Source organism: Podarcis erhardii (genome assembly GCF_964252035.2).
Source record: "Podarcis erhardii genome assembly, chromosome: 7".
NCBI classification, from domain to species: Eukaryota; Metazoa; Chordata; class Lepidosauria; order Squamata; family Lacertidae; genus Podarcis; species Podarcis erhardii.
In genome coordinates, this window is record NC_138511.1 from 89,374,860 (window position 1) to 89,394,049 (window position 19,190).

General features: G+C 50.2%; 1 protein-coding gene across 1 annotated transcript in view; it reads right to left on the reverse strand.

The window, feature by feature from the left end:
* Nucleotides 1–19,190, reverse strand: part of EXOC3L2 (exocyst complex component 3 like 2) — a 55,127-nt gene that overhangs the window by 19,716 nt on the left and 16,221 nt on the right. Inside the window, exons 3-6 of the mRNA XM_081868820.1 lie at nt 9,943–10,585; nt 5,070–5,184; nt 3,983–4,093; nt 285–385 (exon numbers count right to left, since the gene is read on the reverse strand). Of these exons, the coding sequence (XP_081724946.1) occupies nt 285–385; nt 3,983–4,093; nt 5,070–5,184; nt 9,943–10,585 (970 nt within the window). The remainder of the gene's footprint in view (nt 1–284; nt 386–3,982; nt 4,094–5,069; nt 5,185–9,942; nt 10,586–19,190) is intronic.

Consider the following 19,190-nt stretch of genomic DNA (forward strand, 5'->3'; position numbering starts at 1 on the left):
TCAGAAGGGTTAGCGCCATCAGCTAATGGCGGATTCCCTTTGATCTGGAGGGGACCGGCTCCGTGGAAATCGGGTCTGTACCGCTATGGCGAAGCGGGGACCCTACAGGAATCACAGCCGGTGAAGCCTGTGCACGTGGGATTCGGCGGGCACCTTTTGCGTCCCCCCCCCAACTCGCAAGGAAACCCATTTACGGGCTTCGGAGCGGAGCGGGGTGAGCGGCACGGTGCTGTGCTGTGAGTCAATTGCTTCTTTCACGGAGAAAAAAAACAGAAGGGAATTACCTCTGCAGGAAGTCCGCCAAGCAGCTCAGGCAGCAATGTCCCATCCTCCTTCCAAAATCTTCTGTGATCTGGGGGGCTTTGTCTACGTGAGCCTTTAGCACCTGTAGAGAGGGAGAAAAGGCCTGTGATAAAATCAAGAGATGGGTACCTTTGGAGAACCACACTGCCATAGCTGTCAAGCTTCCCTTTTTTTGAGGGGAAATTCCCTTATTCCAGCGCTGTTTCCCGCTGCTATCCCGGATTGTTAGATATCCCGTATATATATCGTATATATCGCAAAGGGTACCCGCCAGAACACCAGGTCCTCAGAACGCTCGATCTGAGGTTTTTTGGGGGGTTTGCGACGCTTCGCAGTCACCCCAAACTTCAAAGCGCTGGGGCTCTTTCATCTGAAGGAGCTCCCGTCCGCTATTAGTTGTGCGGCCAACCGGAAGTCTATCCCGGATTGTTAAGATATCCCGTAGACTGTCCCCGCGACAGGTGAGGCTGCTGATCCCTTATTTTCAAATCTGAAAGTTGACAGCTATGCACCCTGCCCGGTCCCAAAGGACCCCCACCCAGCCACCCTTCAGTCCCGGGAGAAGGAACATCTCAGGGAAAGATGAAGCAGGGAAGGAACAGGCAAGAGTAGGCAGGGATGAAGTCTTTCGTGAGAGGAAGTACTGGAGTCCCGTGCCCAGTTCCCGGTTTAAGAAGGGTACAAACAAGCTGGAAGGTGTGCAGAAGAGGGCAACAACATGATCAAAGGTCTGGAAGCTGAGCCTTGGGAGCTGGGTATGTTCAGCATGGAGAAGAGTAGATGGGCAGCTGTCTTCAAATATCTGAAGGGCTGTGCAAGCTCGTATTCTGCTACTCCAGTGGGCAGAACCTGAACCAATGGATTCAAATGGAGGTGCCAACTAAATGTCATGAAGAACTTTCTGGTGGTAAAAGGCGTTTGACTGTGGAACGGATCACTTCGGAAGGTTTGGAGGTTTTTAAGCAGCGGTTGGGTGGTCACCCGCCAGGGACTCTTCAGCTGTGATTCCTGCATTGCAGCGGGTGTGGGAATGTTCAGGGATGCAGGAGAGGCTATATTGTGGTTTTTTTTGTTTTTTTTAAATAATTTTTATTGGGTTTTTACATTTTATAACAACAAACACACACACAAAGACAAAGACACACAAATACAATTTCATACCCTAATTTTCTTTACCCACTTTCATTGACTTCCCCCCACCCCCTCCTCTTACATCCCAATTCCGATAATTAATTCAGCAAGTTCTTACCCAACGTCTTAAACATATTTATATTGCTTTTAAAGATTTAATTCTTTTTGTTTATCTATATTCAACTTATCCAATTCTCTTATAATCATTAATTTCTTTTTTTTTTTAAGGTCGATCTAACTTCCCTTCCACAAATTTTCCCTTTATTATATTAATTATAGGTCACATTGACCAAATAAAACAAATCATAACATTTTATAATTCTATTCTCTCTCCCCTCCCTGCCCCGGTTTCTGTCCCTTCCCAAACAAATGTCCAAAAAACAAACAAAAAATAGTTCTTAGCCCGGATTCCTCACGTCCGAGGCGTCTGATTCTCTGTCAGCCCCTCTCTGCCAACTATATTGGTAGTCCTCTTTGTTGGTCCTAAGACCCCGAAGGAGTTCAGTCAGAGTCACATCATATTTTCTTTCATCCAAAATGTTAAGAAGTGTTTGCTGCGAAGGATCATCTACTTTTCCATACTCAAGAGGAAAGTCCCAAACATGTTGCTTTATTCTTTTTAGTTTTAATATTCCAAGTACTCCAGGGACTTCCCTCTTCTTCTTTCTCGTCTTTCGCAGATTTGTAATTCAAAGGTCTTCTTGCTCATACTCTAACAGTGTAAATTCCTGGTTGATATTTTCCACTTGTAGTGTCTGCACTCCTTCTTTCTTCTCTGTCAATTCCAAAAGCATCTCTTCCTGCTCAGCTGCAGAGTTTTTATCATACATCTCCTTTGTGCATTCAGCAGAGTTGTTTGTTTCAGGATTCAAGGTCAGAGAGGCTATATTGTTTGATTATATCCTTTCCAACAAGTTCTACAATTTAGCAGAGTAACATCCCCCCTTTTTAAACTTTGCACAGTGGATGTGTTTGCTCAGGCTCGCTAAAGCCTCTAAATAAATTTTAAAGGTAATTACCCATTTAGAAGAGTTTGGATTTGATATCCCGCCTTTCGCTCCCTTTAAGGAGTCTCAAAGCAGCTAACATTCTCCTTTCCCTTCTTCCCCCAGAACAAACACCCTGTGAGGTGAGTGAGGCTGAGAGACTTCAGAGAAGTGTGACTAGCCCAAGGTCACCCAGCAGCTACATGTGGAGGAGCGGGGAAGCGAACCCGGTTCACCAGATTACGAGTCCACTGCTCTTAACCACTACACCACACTGGCTCCCTAGTCCCTCATAAAAAGATAAGACACAATACAGTCTTCTATAAAAGTATAAAAAGGGTTTACTCACTCACATTCTGTTCACAATTGGATCCCAGAAGGCAGACTTAGCTTAGAAAAGTAATGTACACCTGGAAATTATCCCATAAGGAGACAGTCCCTTTGTCCTCTTGAGGGCATCTTAGGCTAAGCAGATATTGCTTCTTCAATGAAAGTAGTCAGAGAGAGAGATAGCGGCCAGTCCTATGCTTCTGTTACCTGCATAGGTGAGGCCATGCCCACCTCTGTCCCAGACAGGAGAAACAGGAAGTTCCGACTGGCTGGTCCAGACATCCCCTTTTATGTCCACTCTAGGGATGTTGTACTTGACTGCTCCTGTGTTTCACATCCCACAGTGGGCTGCACTAAGTGATCCTTGAGGTCCAGTGTGGAGAGCCAGTGTGGTGTAGTGGTTAAGAGTCACATAATCTGGGGAACCGGCTTCGCGTCTCCGCTCCTCCACATGCAGCTGCTGGGTGACCTTGGGCCAGTCACACTTCTTTGAAGTCTCTCAGCCCCACTCACCTCACAGAGTGTTTGTTGTGCAGGAGGAAGGGAAAGGAGAATGTTAGCCGCTTTGAGACTCCTGAAAGGGAGTGAAAGGCGGGATATCAAATCCAAACTCTTCTTCTTCTTCTTCTTACAACTCTTCGATCCTATGATTCTAGGTGGTCCAGCCCTTCTCTCCTGGTGACACTGAGAATGCACACTGACAAAAACACCTGCATGTACGCAAACCCAGGAACTCAGTATCACAAGGAAACAGGGCAGCTAGCGAGTGTTTGGGATGGGGGACACACACATTCCAAGCACCGGACAGTTCATTGTTCCAGGGGGTGAGACCAGAAGAGCGAGGAATTAGCTAGCTGGCACCACATTTGGCAACACCAGCAAATCTCCGAGATGGGTTTGTTTGCCTCCGATTCTCCCATGTCAGAAGTCACAGGAATGAGTGAGAATCCAGTCTGGGTTTTTAAGGGAAATTCCACGGGAAGAGACATGGCTCAGGGGCAGAACACCTGGTCAACTCCTGACATTTCCGGGCAGGGCTGGGATAGATCCAGAATCCTGCCTATGGACCGTAATAAACAAATTGCCGCCTTGCCAAACTGTGACCAGTAAGTGTAAATGGCTGAAGCTCCATGCAGACGTGAAGGAAGAGCGAGAGGGAGAGTGAAGCGTGCAGGCAGAAGTCCAACAGGCAAAGCCGCTGGCTCCTTTGGGTGGCCAAGCGCCCCACCTACCAGTATGACTTTGCCAGACAGGCCGAACTGGAAGCCATCCCCTGCGTCTTCATGTGCCCATCTCTCCTCCTCCTTCTGCAGCTCTTGGCTCATTTCCTCAATGATCTTCGCCTACGAACAAGCAAGGAAAGGTGCATACCAGGGAGAGAATGGGCGGAATCGGTGGCTTGTCTACATGCCTGCCACCCTAAAAACGTAAGAACAACCTTGCAGGATGAGGCCTGTGGCCCTTCTGGTCCAGCACCCTGTTCTCACAGTGGCCAACTATATGCCCATTATGGGAAATCTGCAAGCAAGGCCCCTCTCTCCTCCTCCGGCTCCCAGACCCTGACATTCAAAAGCATTGCTGTCTCCAAGTAGCCCTCTCTGCCATGAATTTGCCCAGTCCCTCTTTTAAACCCATTTAGCTTGGTGGCTGTCCTTGACTCCTGCGGGAGGGACTTCTTATGTCCTCATTAGCTGCTGTGATGGCCTGGGACTCAGACTCGGAACCAGAGGAGTCTCAGTCTGCACCGGATCCTCTGCCTCAGGCATCATCTGAACCAAGTCTGGGGCCTGATCCTGAAGAGCCCCAGTCTGCACAGGTTCCCCTGCAGCAAACACCAGCTGGGCCGAGTCAGGGGCCTGATCCTGCCCTGGCTCCAGACGCGGGGATGACCTCATTGCCTCCAGCTGGGCCTTCATTTACAGCTGCTCCACCACTGGTTGGGTCAGGGGAGGCTGAGGCGGCCCCTGGGTCTAGTCACCCACCGACGTCTCCCGAGCTGCAGAGACTGAGGTCTGAGAGAAGGAGAGACCTGAGTACTCACAGGAGGAGTGCTCGCCTCTGGACGAAACAAGGAGGTGAGTCGCTGGGGGATCAGGACCGGCCATTACCCCAACAGAGATAAAAGGCTGTCGGACCCTGCCCCAGGTTGCGGGAGCAAACCTTGCCTGGTTTCCTGCCTTGGCCCTGTGGGACTGACTCCTAGCGGAACCTTCGGATTCTGGACCAGTCCTGGACAGCATTTCCCGGGTTACCCCCGGGCACAGCACAGCCGCGGTGGAAAGCTGCTTCCCCATCACCCTTTTGCGATTCACTGTTTACCTTCACAGCAGCGATGAGGTCCTCTTCCAGGCTCAGCTGGGTCTCGGGGGACAGCAGCGGGCCCAGCTCCTGAGTCTTGACAAGGGAGGAGATTTCGGCTCGGCCGAGAACTTCTCTGTGCCGCGTAGAGAAAGAGAGCAGGAGTGAGAAGCAGGATCTCCTCCAGAGGGATGCAAAGTACATCACACAGACCAACCAAAGAAATGCCCTCACGTGGACACTTGGTGGGGTAGCAGGAGAGGGCTTTGTCGGTGGTGGCTGCTACCAGACAATTTTGGAACTCCCTTATTAATGAAGCCAGCCTGGACCCCTCCTTGCTGTCCTTCCATTGGCAGGTGAAGATATATGGATATATCAACCAGTTTGAAGTCCATATTGTAATTATTATTATTATTATTATTATTATTATTATTATTATTATTATTACTATTAATACCCTGCCCATCTGGCTGAGCTTCCCCAGCCACTCTGGGCGGCTTCCAACAAAATATTAAAATACAGTAATGCATCAAACATTAAAAGCTTCCCTAAACAGGGCTGCCTTCAGATGTCTTCTAAAAGTCTGGTAGTTGTTTTTCTCTTTGACATCTGATGGGAGGGCGTTCCACAGGGCGGGTGCCACCACTGAGAAGGCCCTCTGCCTGGTTCCCTGTAACTTGGCTTCTCGTAGCGAGGGAACCGCCAGAAGGCCCCCGGCGCTGGATCTCAATGTCCGGGCAGAACGATGGGGGTGGAGACGCTCCTTCAGATATACTGGACCGAGGCCGTTTAGGGCTTGAAAGGTCAGCACCAACATTTTGAATTGTGCTCGGAAACGTACTGGGAGCCAATGTAGGTCTTTCAAGACTGGTGTTATGTGGTCTCGGCAGCTGCTTCCAGTCACCAGTCTAGATGCCGCATTCTGATAACGGTTTCATAATTTTTGTTCTGGCGATATATTGCAAATCATGGTGTGTGTGTTTGTTTGTTTGTGTGTGTGTGTGTGTGTGTGTGTGTGTGTGCGTAACAATTGCAATGTGGGGAAAACCATGAAGCCAGCCAATGCCTCTACATAGCTTCATCCTTATTTCAGACTTCACAACATATCAGTATATCACAATGTTTAGCCGGTGATATATGATGATGCTGAAAACCAGATATCGCCCAGCCCTACTGAAGATCACTTTGTTCTGATAGGCCTTAGGGACCTGATTGCTTTTTAAGGAAAGGACGTTTACGTCGCGCTCTGCTGCTTTTACTATCTGTATTCAAATACATCTGTTTTCAAATATTGTTTCAATTCTATTAGAGTTTAATGACTCTTTAATGATGGTCTTTTATACAATTTTAGCTCCTTATATTTTATCTGAGCGGTTTTAATTCGTGCAAGCTGCCTTGATCCCCGATCTGGAGGGGAAAGTGGGATATTAAGAATAATTAATAAATTTCGCTCACAGCCTCCCTACCTTCTGTGCGCAAAGGCAAGACTGTGACAGCCTGGCAGCCAGAGCTGGCTGAAGTCAGACGCGTCTGGGGCAAAGCTTGTAGCGAGCTGGAGTCACTCTGCACATGCTCAGGGGTGTTCTGTTATGACTTCATACATACCTGGTCTGAACTCTACCCTCCAAAATCAGCTGCGGGATTAACATTGGCTTTGGTGTTCAAAGCCCTTAATCAACGGTGTTTCATCAAAGGGACAGGCTGTGTGTTAAGTATTAGTCACATATCTGAACTACCTTGTTTATTAAGAACAGAAGAAGAATAAAACCGGATCAGAACAAACGTCTGGCTTCCCCAAGCCTGGGTGGACGGGGTTGTTTTGGCTCTGTGAGGATCAGTGCTTATAAAAGGATCAGTGCTTATAAAAGGATCAGTGCTTATAAAAGGGCAAGGGAATAATAGAATCCTAGAGGATTCTAGCCGGTGCGGTCATGAGATTAGAGGTTGGCTGGCAAGCTCTACGGTACGTGGCCTTGAAGACGAAGCTCTGGCTATGGCTCAAGCTTTGTTTTAAACCAGTGGGTATTGCCCCCTCCCCTTGATATTGAGGGATGATTTCCAATCATCGTGGGAAAGGGAGGTCATTAACGAGGTTCAATCCTGTGGATTGTCTCACCTTTACTTTGAGTCTATGATGTACAATCAAGCTAGAGATGTGATCTCCTGGAGACTGAGTGATATTGCCAGACAAGAGGACATAGCCCAGGTAAAACCTGGGATGTTCCTAGGGGACCAGATTTATCGGACCATACCAGCCCCCTACCTTGCAGAAATCCACTATGTGGAATACCGCAGACTTCTTACAGCGGCTAGATTAAATGTCCTTGACTCTGCAATATTGTGGGGAAGGTACAGGGGAGTACCATACGCCCAGAGAACCTGTCATTGTGCTATCGGTGTGGTTGAGTCCACCGAACACATTCTCTTGACTTGCCCTTCTTATGCAGAGCTTAGACAAAACCTTATAGACCCACTCCTATGTCAACTTAGCTTCCTACCTGGAGAAAACCAGGTTTTATACTTGCTGAATAATGTCACTAGAGCTATACCTTTCTTGGTGGCCAAATTTCTTTTTTTAGCCTTTAAGCATCGCAAGACCATAATTGACTGTATTGACATGGGGCTATCTGTTTAGCCCTTTTAGTGTTGGCTAAGCTCTAAAATCTTCTTGGATGTTTTTAACTGTGTATTGACAAATGTATTTGTTTTTTTCTGACTGTTGGTCGAATAAAAGGTTGATGTTGAGAATCCTAGAGGTGGAGGGGACCCTAACGATCATCTACTCCAACCCCCTCAAGTGCAGGAACATGTACATTTCCGAGCACAATTCAAAGTGTTGGCACTGACCTTTAAAGCCCTAAACAGCCTCAAAGGCCCAGTATACCTGAAGGAGCGCCTCCACCCCCATCGTTCTGCCCGGACGCTGAGGTCCAGCTCCGAGGGCCTTCTGGCGGTTCCCTCATTGCGAGAAGTGAGGTTACAGGGAACCAGGCACAGGGCCTTCTCAGTGGCGTCACCCACCCTGTGGAACGCCCTCCCATCAGATGTCAAGGAAATAAACAACTATCTGACTTTTAGAAGACATCTAAAGGCAGCCCTGTTTTGGGAAGTTTTTAACATTTGATGTTTACCGTGTTTTTAGTACAGTGGTACCTCGGGTTAAGAACTTAATTCGTTCTGTAGGTCTGTTCTTAACCTGAAACTGTTCTTAACCTGAGGTACCACTTCAGCTAATGGGGCCTCCCGCTGCTGCCGCCGCGCTGCCACCACGCGATTTCTGTTCCCATTCTGAAGCAAAGTTCTTAACCTGAGGTACTATTTCTAGGTTAATGGAGTCTGTGACCTGAAGCGTCTGTAACCCGAGGTACCACTGTATTCTGTTGGGAGTCGCCCAGAGTGGCTGGGGAAACCCAGCCAGATAGGCAGGGTATAAGTAAATTATTATTATTATTATTATTATTATTATTATTATTATTATTAAGCTGCCCCGTACGGGGATTGAACCTGCAACCTTGGCATTATCACACCACGCTCTAACCCACTGAGCTGTCCAGGGCAAGCCCACACTGATGCCCCACAGACGTGTTGGTCTCCTAGCTCCCTTGTCCCACGTCATCTCCTGGCCAGCCAATCGGCTGTCTCTGGGGGCATGGCCTACCCCATTTAAACCAGGACGCAGCCAGGGATCTCCCTCTTTGCCGCCTGCCAGTTGTTCCTGCTTTTCCCACCCTCCCACCCCAGAAGGTTTTCATCCCTTGACCTTGCTATGGACCTTGGTTGGTCACCATTGAGAGGCCCGGTAGGAATTTTTCCACTTGGCAAACTAGCACCAGCCACTTGGTTTTCGCCTAGGTAAAGGGACCCCTGACCATTAGGTCCAGTTGTGACTGACTCTGGGGTTCGCTTCTGGTGAACCAGAGCAGCGCACGGAAACGCTGTTTACCTTCCCGCCGGAGTGGTACCTATTTATCTACTTGCACTTTGATGTGCTTTTGAACTGCTAGGTTGGCAGGAGCAGGGACCGAGCAACGGGAGCTCACCCTGTTAGGAGATTTGAACCACTGACCTTCTGATCGGCAAGTCCTAGGCTCTGTGGTTTAACCCGCAGCACCACCCACATCCCCTCTTTTCCCTAGGACGTCCCTATTTTCATCGAAGAAATGTTGGAAGGTCTGGAGTTATGTGATCCCCGAGTCACAGAGATAAGTAACTATACAACCTTTAGAAGACATTTGAAGGCAGCCCTGTACAGTGGTACCTTGGGTTACAGATGCTTCAGGTTACATATGCTTCAGGTTACACACTCCGCTAACTCAGAAATAGTACCTCAGGTTAAGAACTTTGCTTCAGGATGAGAACCGAAACTGTGCTCCGGTGGCAGCAGGAGGCCCCATTAGCTAAAGTGGTGCTTCAGGTTAAGAACAGTTTCAGATTAAGAACAGACCACCAGAATGAATTAAGTTCTTAACCTGAGGTACCAGATTATAGGGATGACTTTTTTAAAAAATTAAAAAGTTCAGTGTTTAATCATCTTTTTATATAAAGTGATACCTCGGGTTAAGTGCTTAATTCGTTCCAGAGGTCTGTTCTTAACCTGAAACTGTTCTTAACCTGAAGCACCACTTTAGCTAATGGGGCCTCCTGCTGCTGCTGCGCCGCCGGAGCATGATTTCTGTTCTCATCCTGAAGCAAAGTTCTTAACCTGAGGTACTGTTTCTGGGTTAGCGGAGTCTGTAAGCTGAAGCGTATGTAACCTGAGGTACCACTGTACGTTGGAAGCCACCCAGTCACTGGGGCAAGCCAGTCAGATGGGCGGAGTATACATAATAAAATAATAATATCAGGAAAATGTTGGAGGGCGTGCAGACTGCCCAGATCCGTCCCTGCCTTTTACCTCTGGTAGATGTTGCTGCTCCAATCCAGGACGAAGTAGAGGTCGGAGATGCTCAGCTTCTTCTGGACTACCTCAGCCAGGCACCTGGCGAGTCCCTGGTGGAAGCTGCACAGGTAGACCCCGAAGGCCTCGTATTCCTTGGGGTAGGCGTGCAAGAGGTGGAACTTGACGGTGCACAAGTCCTCCAGGGCGCACTTGGCCAGGCGGTCCATCTGCGTGGCCACGGGGAGGACCCTGCCCTCGGTGCACTGGCGCAGCCGCTGTCCGACCAGCTGGCGCACTGCCTCAGCCCACTGCTCCTTCATGGCTCGTGGCCGGGGTCCGCAGCCGCCTGCCCGGTCCCCTTGAGCCGCCAGCCACTTGCGGTCGGTGTCCTCCTCCTGCTCAATCACTCGCACCACGAGCTCCAGAGCCGGGCAGGAGCTCTTGCCGGCCAGAGACTCAGCCAGGACGGCCCAGAGCTCCTTCTGCAAGGCCTCATACAGCAGCGCCACGTCCTTGGCTTTCCGGCTCCCCGATTTCCGGACCTCGCTTCCCTCCGTGCTCTGCTGCCCATCCTGCTCACATTCAGCCTCCAGTTCAATGATGTGCTCGTCAGCCACCAGGAGATCCCTTTTGTGGATCAGATTCAGGATTTCCAGAACTGGAGCACAAGGAGGAAAAAGAGATCCAAAGTGTGTCTAGGAGCCATTTCAGCATACAGCATAAAAAGGTAAAGGTAAAGGGACCCCTGACCTTTAGGTCCAGTCGTGGCCGACTCTGGGGTTGCAGCGCTCATCTTGCTTTATTGGCCGAAGGAGCCGACGTACAGCTTCCGGGTCATGTGGCCAGCATGACTAAGCTGCTTCTGGCGAACCAGAGCAGCGCACAGAAACACTGTTTACCTTCCTGCTGGAGTGGTACCTATTTATCTACTTGCACTTGATATGCTTTTGAACTGCTAGGTGGGCAGGAGCAGAGACCGAGCAACGGGAGCTCACCCCGTCGCAGGGATTCGAACCGCCGACCTTCTGATCGGCAAGCCCTAGGCTCTGTGGTTTAACCCACAGCGCCACCTGTGTACGCCATAGCTGTCAACGTTTCCCTTTTTTAAAGGGAAATTCCCTTATTCCGAATAGGATTCCTCGCAAGAAAAGGGAAAAGTTGACAGCTATGGCGTACAGTCGTACCTTGGAAGCCGAACGCCTTGCAAGTTGAACGTTTTGGCTTCCGGACACCGCAAACCCAGAAGTGAGTGTTCCGGTTTGCGAACGTTCTTTGGAAATATTAGCAGGATTTGAAACCCACTTCTAATGTAACAAATACTATGGATAATACGGATTGATTTAAAACATAGAATATGGAATATTATGCAGTTGTAAATGCTGACCCATGGAAGTCTCAAGATTCAGAGTGATCTCTATACCTCGGCACAAAGGGCTGCCAGCAATTTCAATGGCGAAAATGGAAAAACACACCGCGGAAGCTGTTTGACTTCCGAGGCGCGTTCGAAAACGGAAGCAATTACTTCTGGGTTTTCGGCGTTCAGGTTCTGAAATGTTTGGCTTCCGAGACACTCGAAAACTGAGGTTCCACTGTATATGGATATGCATTTGGAATGCTACAAATTTATATTTGTAAAATCAAATAAAAACGATTTCAAAAACCCCCAAAACGAAGTGTGTCTAGGGGTGTATGTAACAGACTGGAGTTTTGTTTGTTTGTTTGTTTGTTGTATATTGCATTTATATCCCACCTTTTCCTGCAAGGTGAGCTGCACATGGTTCTCCCCTTGCTCATTTAGCTGCCACACCAACCCTGCAAGGTAGGGTAGGTTGAGAGACAGTGGCTGGCTCCCAAGGTCCCATGGCTGCGTGGAGATTTGAACCCTGGTCTCCCACGTCCTGGTCTGGCACTAACCATTGTACCGCGCTGGCTCTCACCTCTCTGCCTGCCAAGGGTCACCAGGGCGATGAGCCTGGAGTCTCGTACTTGGCATGCTCTAAGCGTGCCCCTCTGGGATGCAAGGAAGAGGGCAAGAAAGGGGCTTTACCTTCACCCTCTGCCAGCCCACTGGTTCTCTGTGTCCTGCCCAAGCTACGGTTTGGATAGGTCAGTGGTTATCAAAGCAGGTGGTATTTCCCTCTGGGGGGGGCAGCAGGATTACCTAGGCGGTGTGATAAGGGTCAAGTGGACATCAGGGGGGCACTGACAGGGGTAAATGACTATCAGACTTTGAAAAGCTGGTATCTCTGGATCAAGTTCATCAGTTTGGGCAAATTAATTTAACTAGTTTTCCTTTGAGTGCTCCCTGGAAGGACAGATCCTGAAGCTGAGGCTCCAAGACTTTGGCCACCTCCTGAGAAGAGAAGACTCCCTGGAAAAGACCCTGATGTTGGGAAAGATGGAGGGCACAAGGAGAAGGGGACAACAGAGGGCGAGATGGTGGGACAGTGTTCTCGAAGCTACGAACATGAGTTTGACCAAACTGCGGGAGGCAGTGGAAGACAGGAGTGCCTGGCGTGCTCTGGTCCAGGGGGTCACGAAGAGGCAGACACGACTAAACGACTAAACAACAACAACAACAACAGCATGGGGGATTAGCAGCTAATAAAAGTTTGGGGGCTCTTTTGTTTGGGGCTTCCATCTTGTTCCACCTGGTGGCAGGTGGGAATCCTGTCGCGACAGTCTTCAATGAAGACCAAGCCTACTTCAATGAAGACCAAGCCTACTGGTTGCTGAGGGCCTGGCGTGCTCTGGTCCAGGGGGTCACGAAGAGTCGGACACGACTAAACGACTAAACAACAACAAGTTTCCCTTTTATTTTGAATAGACATGCAATTCATTGTTGGCTGTTTTGCGTTTTATTATTATCTTTTGCGTTTTATTATTATCTTTTGCGTTTTATTATTATTATCTTTTGCGTTTTATTATTATCTTGCGTTTTATTATTATCTTACTTAGCGGACCTTGCAAAGTGCTAGAATGCTTTTTATAGGGCCGAGTCAGGGGCACTGGGAATGACTTTATGGAACCAATGGAACGGTGGTCTAATGAAAACCTTTGGGGACCACTGCAATACCTGAACGGTTTCATTTTGGACAGCTTCTCCCTGCACGATGCCCCCAACCTCAGACCAAAAAGGCTCTTGGAGCAACCTGGGAAGTGTTGACCTCTGACCCCAGAGGTACTCGGTCTGGCTATGCGTCTGACAGCACTTCACGGCAACTCTTGGTGTGACCTTGCAAGGAGATAATGTCTGTCCACACACAGACTGAAACGACGGCTGGATTTTGGGGTTGCCGTCACTAATGCTATTATCTATGGCGATCCATTGTTGACTCTGCTCACAGACAATGCACCCTTGTTCCATGTTCCAAGTCACAAGGGTTTCCATCATTTCCCAGCTCCTGTCCCCTTCCTAACCCACATTCCTGCATTAGCCAGGGGCTAATATTTACAAGGTGATCAGGCGTGCTTGGAATCTCTGCTTCCTGGCTTGTAAACCCCGAAGCCTTATGTCTTGTGTTTAATCTCTGGTGCGAGAAACAATGTCACAAGACGCACGGGGCGCGACCTGAGACATCCTGCATCACGTTATATGTGGGGCCGCCTCTTAAGACCGTTCGGAAACTCCAGCTGGGGCAGAATTTGGCAGCTAGGTTGCTCACCGGGGCAAGACGGTGTTGCATGGGCTACCAATTAGTTTCCGGGCCCAATTCAAAGTGCTGGTTTTGACCTATGAAGCCTTAAACGGCTCAGGACCACAATACTTCAAGGACTGCCTTTTTCCATATAAACCAACCCAGACCCTGAGATCATCTTCTGAGGCCCTCCTTCGTGTGCCGCCTCCACGAGAGGTCTGGAGGGTGGAAACACAAGAACGGGGCCTTTTCTGCGGTGGCTCCCTATCTGTGGAATGCTCTCCCCAGGGAAGTTCGCCTGGTGCCGTCATTATACACCTTTAGGTGCCAGGCAAAAACATTCCTCTGCCTTTGACTGATTGGCATGCGATACCCTTTTAAAAGTGTTGTGGGAGGGAGTGGGGAGCTTACATTTTTGTTCTTTTTTATGTATTTTGTGTGGTTTTCTTAATATTTTATCTTAATGTTGTGAACCACCCTGAGATTGAATGGTGGGCTAATGAAGGGTAGTGTAACAAACAAACAAACAAACAAACAAACAAACAAACAAACAAGCCCCTGTACACCCCACCAGCGACCCATCCTTGTCGGATGATGGGAGACACCACAGCACAGTGACAGAGCAAGTGCTTTGCATGTAGAGTCAACCCTTCTCAACCCACTTAAAAGAATCTCAGATAGCATGAGACCCTAAAGGGAACTCGACTAGATGGATGGAGAGTCAGGGCGGTTTAGTGGTTAGAGCAGGGGTCAGCAAACTTTTTCAACAGGGGGCCGGTCTACCAGTCCTCAGACCATGTGTTGGGCCGGACTATATTTTGAAAAAATACAGTGGTGCCCCGCAAGACGAATGCCTCGCAAGACGAAAAACCCGCTAGACGAAAGGGTTTTCCGTTTTTCGAGGCGCTTCGCAAGACGAATTTCCCTATGGGCTTGCTTCGCAAGACGAAAACGTCTTGCGAGTCTTGCAAGTTTTTTCCCTTTCCCCCCCTTTTTCTAAGCCACTAAGCCGCTAATAGCCACTAATAGCTGCTTAGCCGTTAAGCCGCTAATAGCCGCTAATAGCCGCTAATAGCGCTAATCTGCTAAGCCGCTAATAGGGATGCTTCGCAAGACGAAAAAACCGCAAGACGAAGAGACTCGCGGAATGAATTATTTTCGTCTTGCGAGGCACCACTGTAATAATGAACCAATTCCTATGCCCCACAAATAACTCAGAGATGCATTTTAAATAAAAGGACATTCTACTCATGTAAAAACATGCTGATTCCCGGACCGACCGGCTGGATTTAGAAGGCGATTGGGCCGCACCTGGCCCCCCAGGCCTTAGTTTGCCTACCCATGGGTTAGCGTGTCGGACTAAGAAGCATATAACCTCTGTCTCTGGTTTCCATGTGGGAATATGTAGATGGTCTAGAAATTGTTGGTGGGATATCAAGAGGCAAAGTGGTGACAGGATGTGCACTGAAGGTGCAAAGGACAACCAGGCTTTGAAAAGCTCTGGATCAAGTTCATCCATTTTGCAGAAATTAATTCAACTGAAGAGTTTTAACGGAACTCTGAATAAATGACTCTGCATCAATAGGAGTATAGCATCTAGATCAAGGGAAGTAATAGTGCCACTGTATTCTGCTCTGGCCAGACCTCACCTGGAGTACTGTGTCCAGTTCTGGGCACCACAGTTCAAGAAGGACACGGACAAACTGGAACGTGTCCAGAGGAGGGCAACCAAAATGGTCAAAGGCCTGGAAACGATGCCTTATGAGGAACGGCTAAGGGAGCTGGGCTTGTTTAGCCTGGAGAAGAGGAGGTTAAGGGGTGATATGATAGCCATGTTCAAATATATAAAAGGATGTCACATAGAGGAGGGAGAAAGGTTGTTTTCTGCTGCTCCAGAGAAGCGGACACGGAGCAATGGTTCCAAACTACAAGAAAGAAGATTCCACCTAAACATTAGGAAGAACTTCCTGACAGTAAGAGCTGTTTGACAGTGGAATTTGCTGCCAAGGAGTGTGGTGGAGTCTCCTTCTTTGGAGGTCTTTAAGCAGAGGCTGACAACCATATGTCAGGAGTGCTCTGATGGGGTTTCCTGCTTGGCAGGGGGTTGGACTCGAGGGCCCTTGTGGTCTCTTCCAACTCTAGGATTCTATGAAATGTGCAATTAATTGCCACTTGTTTTGAATCTGAGTGCACTATGGTATTCCTTAGCAGGCCATGCAAACTGCTCTTCCGAATAATGTTTTTTTATCAGGCAGGATAGCGGGCAATTGCAGGGGGGGGGGACAAGTTCATGGAAACAAGCGGGGGGAGGGCAAAAAAGTTTGGGAGCCACTGGGCCATGACCTCCATCGTCCTAAATGACCTTGACCGACCCCAATGAGAGCTGGGAGCCCCAAGGACATCCTATGGGTCACAAGTTGCTCCCCACCCGTAAGCTCACAGCTCCACAGGCCGAGGGGTGGGGAGCGTCTGAGGATGGGGGGCACCCCATCAGACTCGGCGCTTTGAGTGCTGGCTCCGCTTGCTGCAGCGGTGCGTGCAGCCCCATAGCGGAGAGAGGGGCGACAGAACTGGCTCCCGGCCGCAGTCCTCACCTCTTCCAGCCCCAGAAACATGTTGTTTAACTTATTGCTTCCGTTCGCTGCCTCCGCTGTGTATTTATATAGCAGCCTCCCACCGCCCTGGGCAGAACGGCTGCCAGGACTCAAGATCTTCCCCGCATGGGATGGCAGACGCACGGATACAGACAAACAAGTTTGACCCCTGCCGGCCAAGGTGGGATGAAAGCCCCCGGCGCTGGACAACCTGGGCAAAATTGGGCCGCTTCCGTTCAGCCATAGAAACCCCCGTTTTGCAACAGCGGAGAGGGTTGCCAGGTCGTTTCAGGGCCCAATTCGAGGTGCTCACGTTGGGGACCCAGGCTCTGAGGACCCGAAAACCAGCCTCCTTCTCTGCAGACCCTCTCAGGCAGGGCCGACCCACCCATGAGGCAAGGTGAGGCGATGGCCTCAGGCGGCAGGATGTAGAGGGACGGCCAGGAATGCATTGCCTACTACAGTCTGCTCCTAGGAGGCCAGTTTTGTTGCCTCTTTGGCAGCCCCCCATGTCACCTCTACAGCAGCCCCTTGGCGGAAAAGAGGGGCTGCTGCCATGGACATAGCTGGGGGGGGCAGAGGGGCAGCTGCCCCCCAATCAAGTAAACAAAAATCCTTAACTAAATGACCAAGTGCATCTCAGATAAGTCGGTTCTGCCACCCAAACTTAAAGCCTGCGTATGCCCATGGCTGCCGCCCCCAGCTCAGTCAGTAGACATGAGACCCTTAATCTCACGGCCATAGGTTCCACATTGGGCAAAAAATTCCTGCCTTGCCACGGGTTGGACTCTCAGGGTCCCTTCCAATTCTACAATTCTACAATTCCTCCTGCCCTTGTTCGCACTGTAGGTCTTCACTCACACCATTGTGGGGCGCAAAACATTTTGTGGTTCGCCTCCCTGGGGCCAGCCCTGCTCTCAGGTGCTGAGATGGCCAGAGTTGGCCCTCTTGGCGGTTCCTCTACCCTCAGAGGCTTGTGGGGTGGCCCAGCGGGAGACAGTTTTCTCTAGGGCAGCCCCTAAACTGTGGAACTCCTTCCCCACAGAGGCGCCCCTGGAACCTTCATTGCACACCTGACATTGCACACCTGTTCACCCTGGCGTTTGATACCCAAGGTCATGGGTAGGCAACCTAAAGCCCGGGGGCCGAATGCGGCCCAATCGCCTTCTCACTCCGGCCCGCGGATGGTCCGGGAATCAGCGTGTTTTTACATGAGTAGAATGTGTCCTTTTATTTAAAAGGCATCTCTGGGTTATTTGTGGGGCCTGCCTGGTGTTTTTACATGAGCAGAATGTGTGCTTTTATTTATTTAAAATGCATCTCTGGGTTATTTGTGGGGCATAGGAATTCGTTCATTTCCCTCCCCCCCAAAAAAAAATAGTCCGCCCCCCCCACAAGGTCTGAGGGACAGTGGACTGGCCACCTGCTTAAAATGTTTGGTGACTCCTGCCCAAGGTGTATGTTTTTACGAGCCTTTTGTGACTGTAAAGGTACCCCTAACGACTCTGGGGTTGTGCCCTCATCTCGCTCTATAGGCCGAGGGAGCCGGCTTTTGTCCGCAGACAGCTTCCGGGTCATGTGGCCAGCATGACTAAGCTGCTTCTGGAGAAACCAGAGCAACACACAGAAACTCCGTTTACCTTCCCGCCGGAGCGGTACCTATTTATCTATTTGCACTCTGATGTGCTTTTGAACTCAGCAGGGACCGAGCAACGGGAGCTCACCCCGTCGCGGGGACTCGAACCGCTGACCTTCTGATCAGCAAGCCCTAGGCTCTGTGGTTTAGACCACAGCACCACTTGTTTTAAAACGTTTTCAGTACTGTGGTTAAATTGCTGTAGCCCATCCTGGGACCTTAGTTGAAGAACTAACAAATAAATAATACAAATTGCCACGCCTGCTTGCATTCAAGAGTCAGTGTGGTGCAGCGATTCGTTATAATGTCAGGCTGGGACCCGGAAAACCTGGGTTCGAATTCCCCACTTCGCCATGAGGCTTGTGGGGCAGGCAGTCTAGCCTACCTCTCAGCCTAGCCCAGTGGCGTAGCGTGGGGGGTGCAGGGGGGGCCGGCCGCACCGGGCGCAACATCGGGGGGGGCGCGCTCGCCGCCTCTGGAGTCGCCGAAGAGCCTCGGGCGCAGGCTGTAGCAAAGCCCCATGTCTCGTGGAACCGACGAGCTGTGCGCGCGTCCGGGCTGAAGGAGTCCGGCAGGCAGCGGCTCTCAGCGCTCGCCACAGTCCCCGTGCGTCAGGGCCGCAGAGGGCGCGCCAGGCAGCCCCTCCTCACAGCCCCGCTGCTGCTGCCGCCGCTGCTGCAGCTGCTGGGCCATGTTGCATTTTCCTCGCCTCTCTGCCCTCCTCCTCCTCCGGGCAAGCGGCGTCATTTGGGCGGCAGCGCCAGCGGCAACTCGCCTCAGATCACCTGACACGGACCCGCCACCGCCGCCGCCGTGGCTACCTTACCGTAAATACCCCAGCCCAGGCAGCAGCAAGAAGAAGCTGGCAGCGGCGGCAGGTTAGGGGTTAGGGGGCGCAAATTACTTGCCTTGCCCCGGGCTAGGGGGCGCAAATTACTTGCCTTGCCCCAGGTTAGGGGGCGCAAATTACTTGCCTTGCCCCGGGTTAGGGGGCGCAAATTACTTGCCTTGCCCCGGTGATGACAACACACGCTACGCCGCTAGCCTAGCCTTCCTCACAAGGTTGTTGTGGGGATGGGATGAATAAGGAGAGAACCATGTGTGTCACCTTCAGCTGCTTGGAGGAAAAGTTGGGATATAAACACAAATTCATAACTGGTTTTATAGGTTGTTGTTTTTTTAATTAAGAAGAATGCTTTGGAGGGGGTTTCTGAGCACCGCAGATCTTCAAAATGGGTGTTTTGCGGGTCACGTTGGGCAAAAGATTTCTGCGTTGCAGGGGGTTGGACTAGATGACCCTCGGGGTCCCTTCCAACTCAACAGTGCTATGATTCTGTGCTGGGGCAGCAGAAGGCAGCCAGCCAGGCAGACATGCAAGCAAGCAGAGGCGTGGGA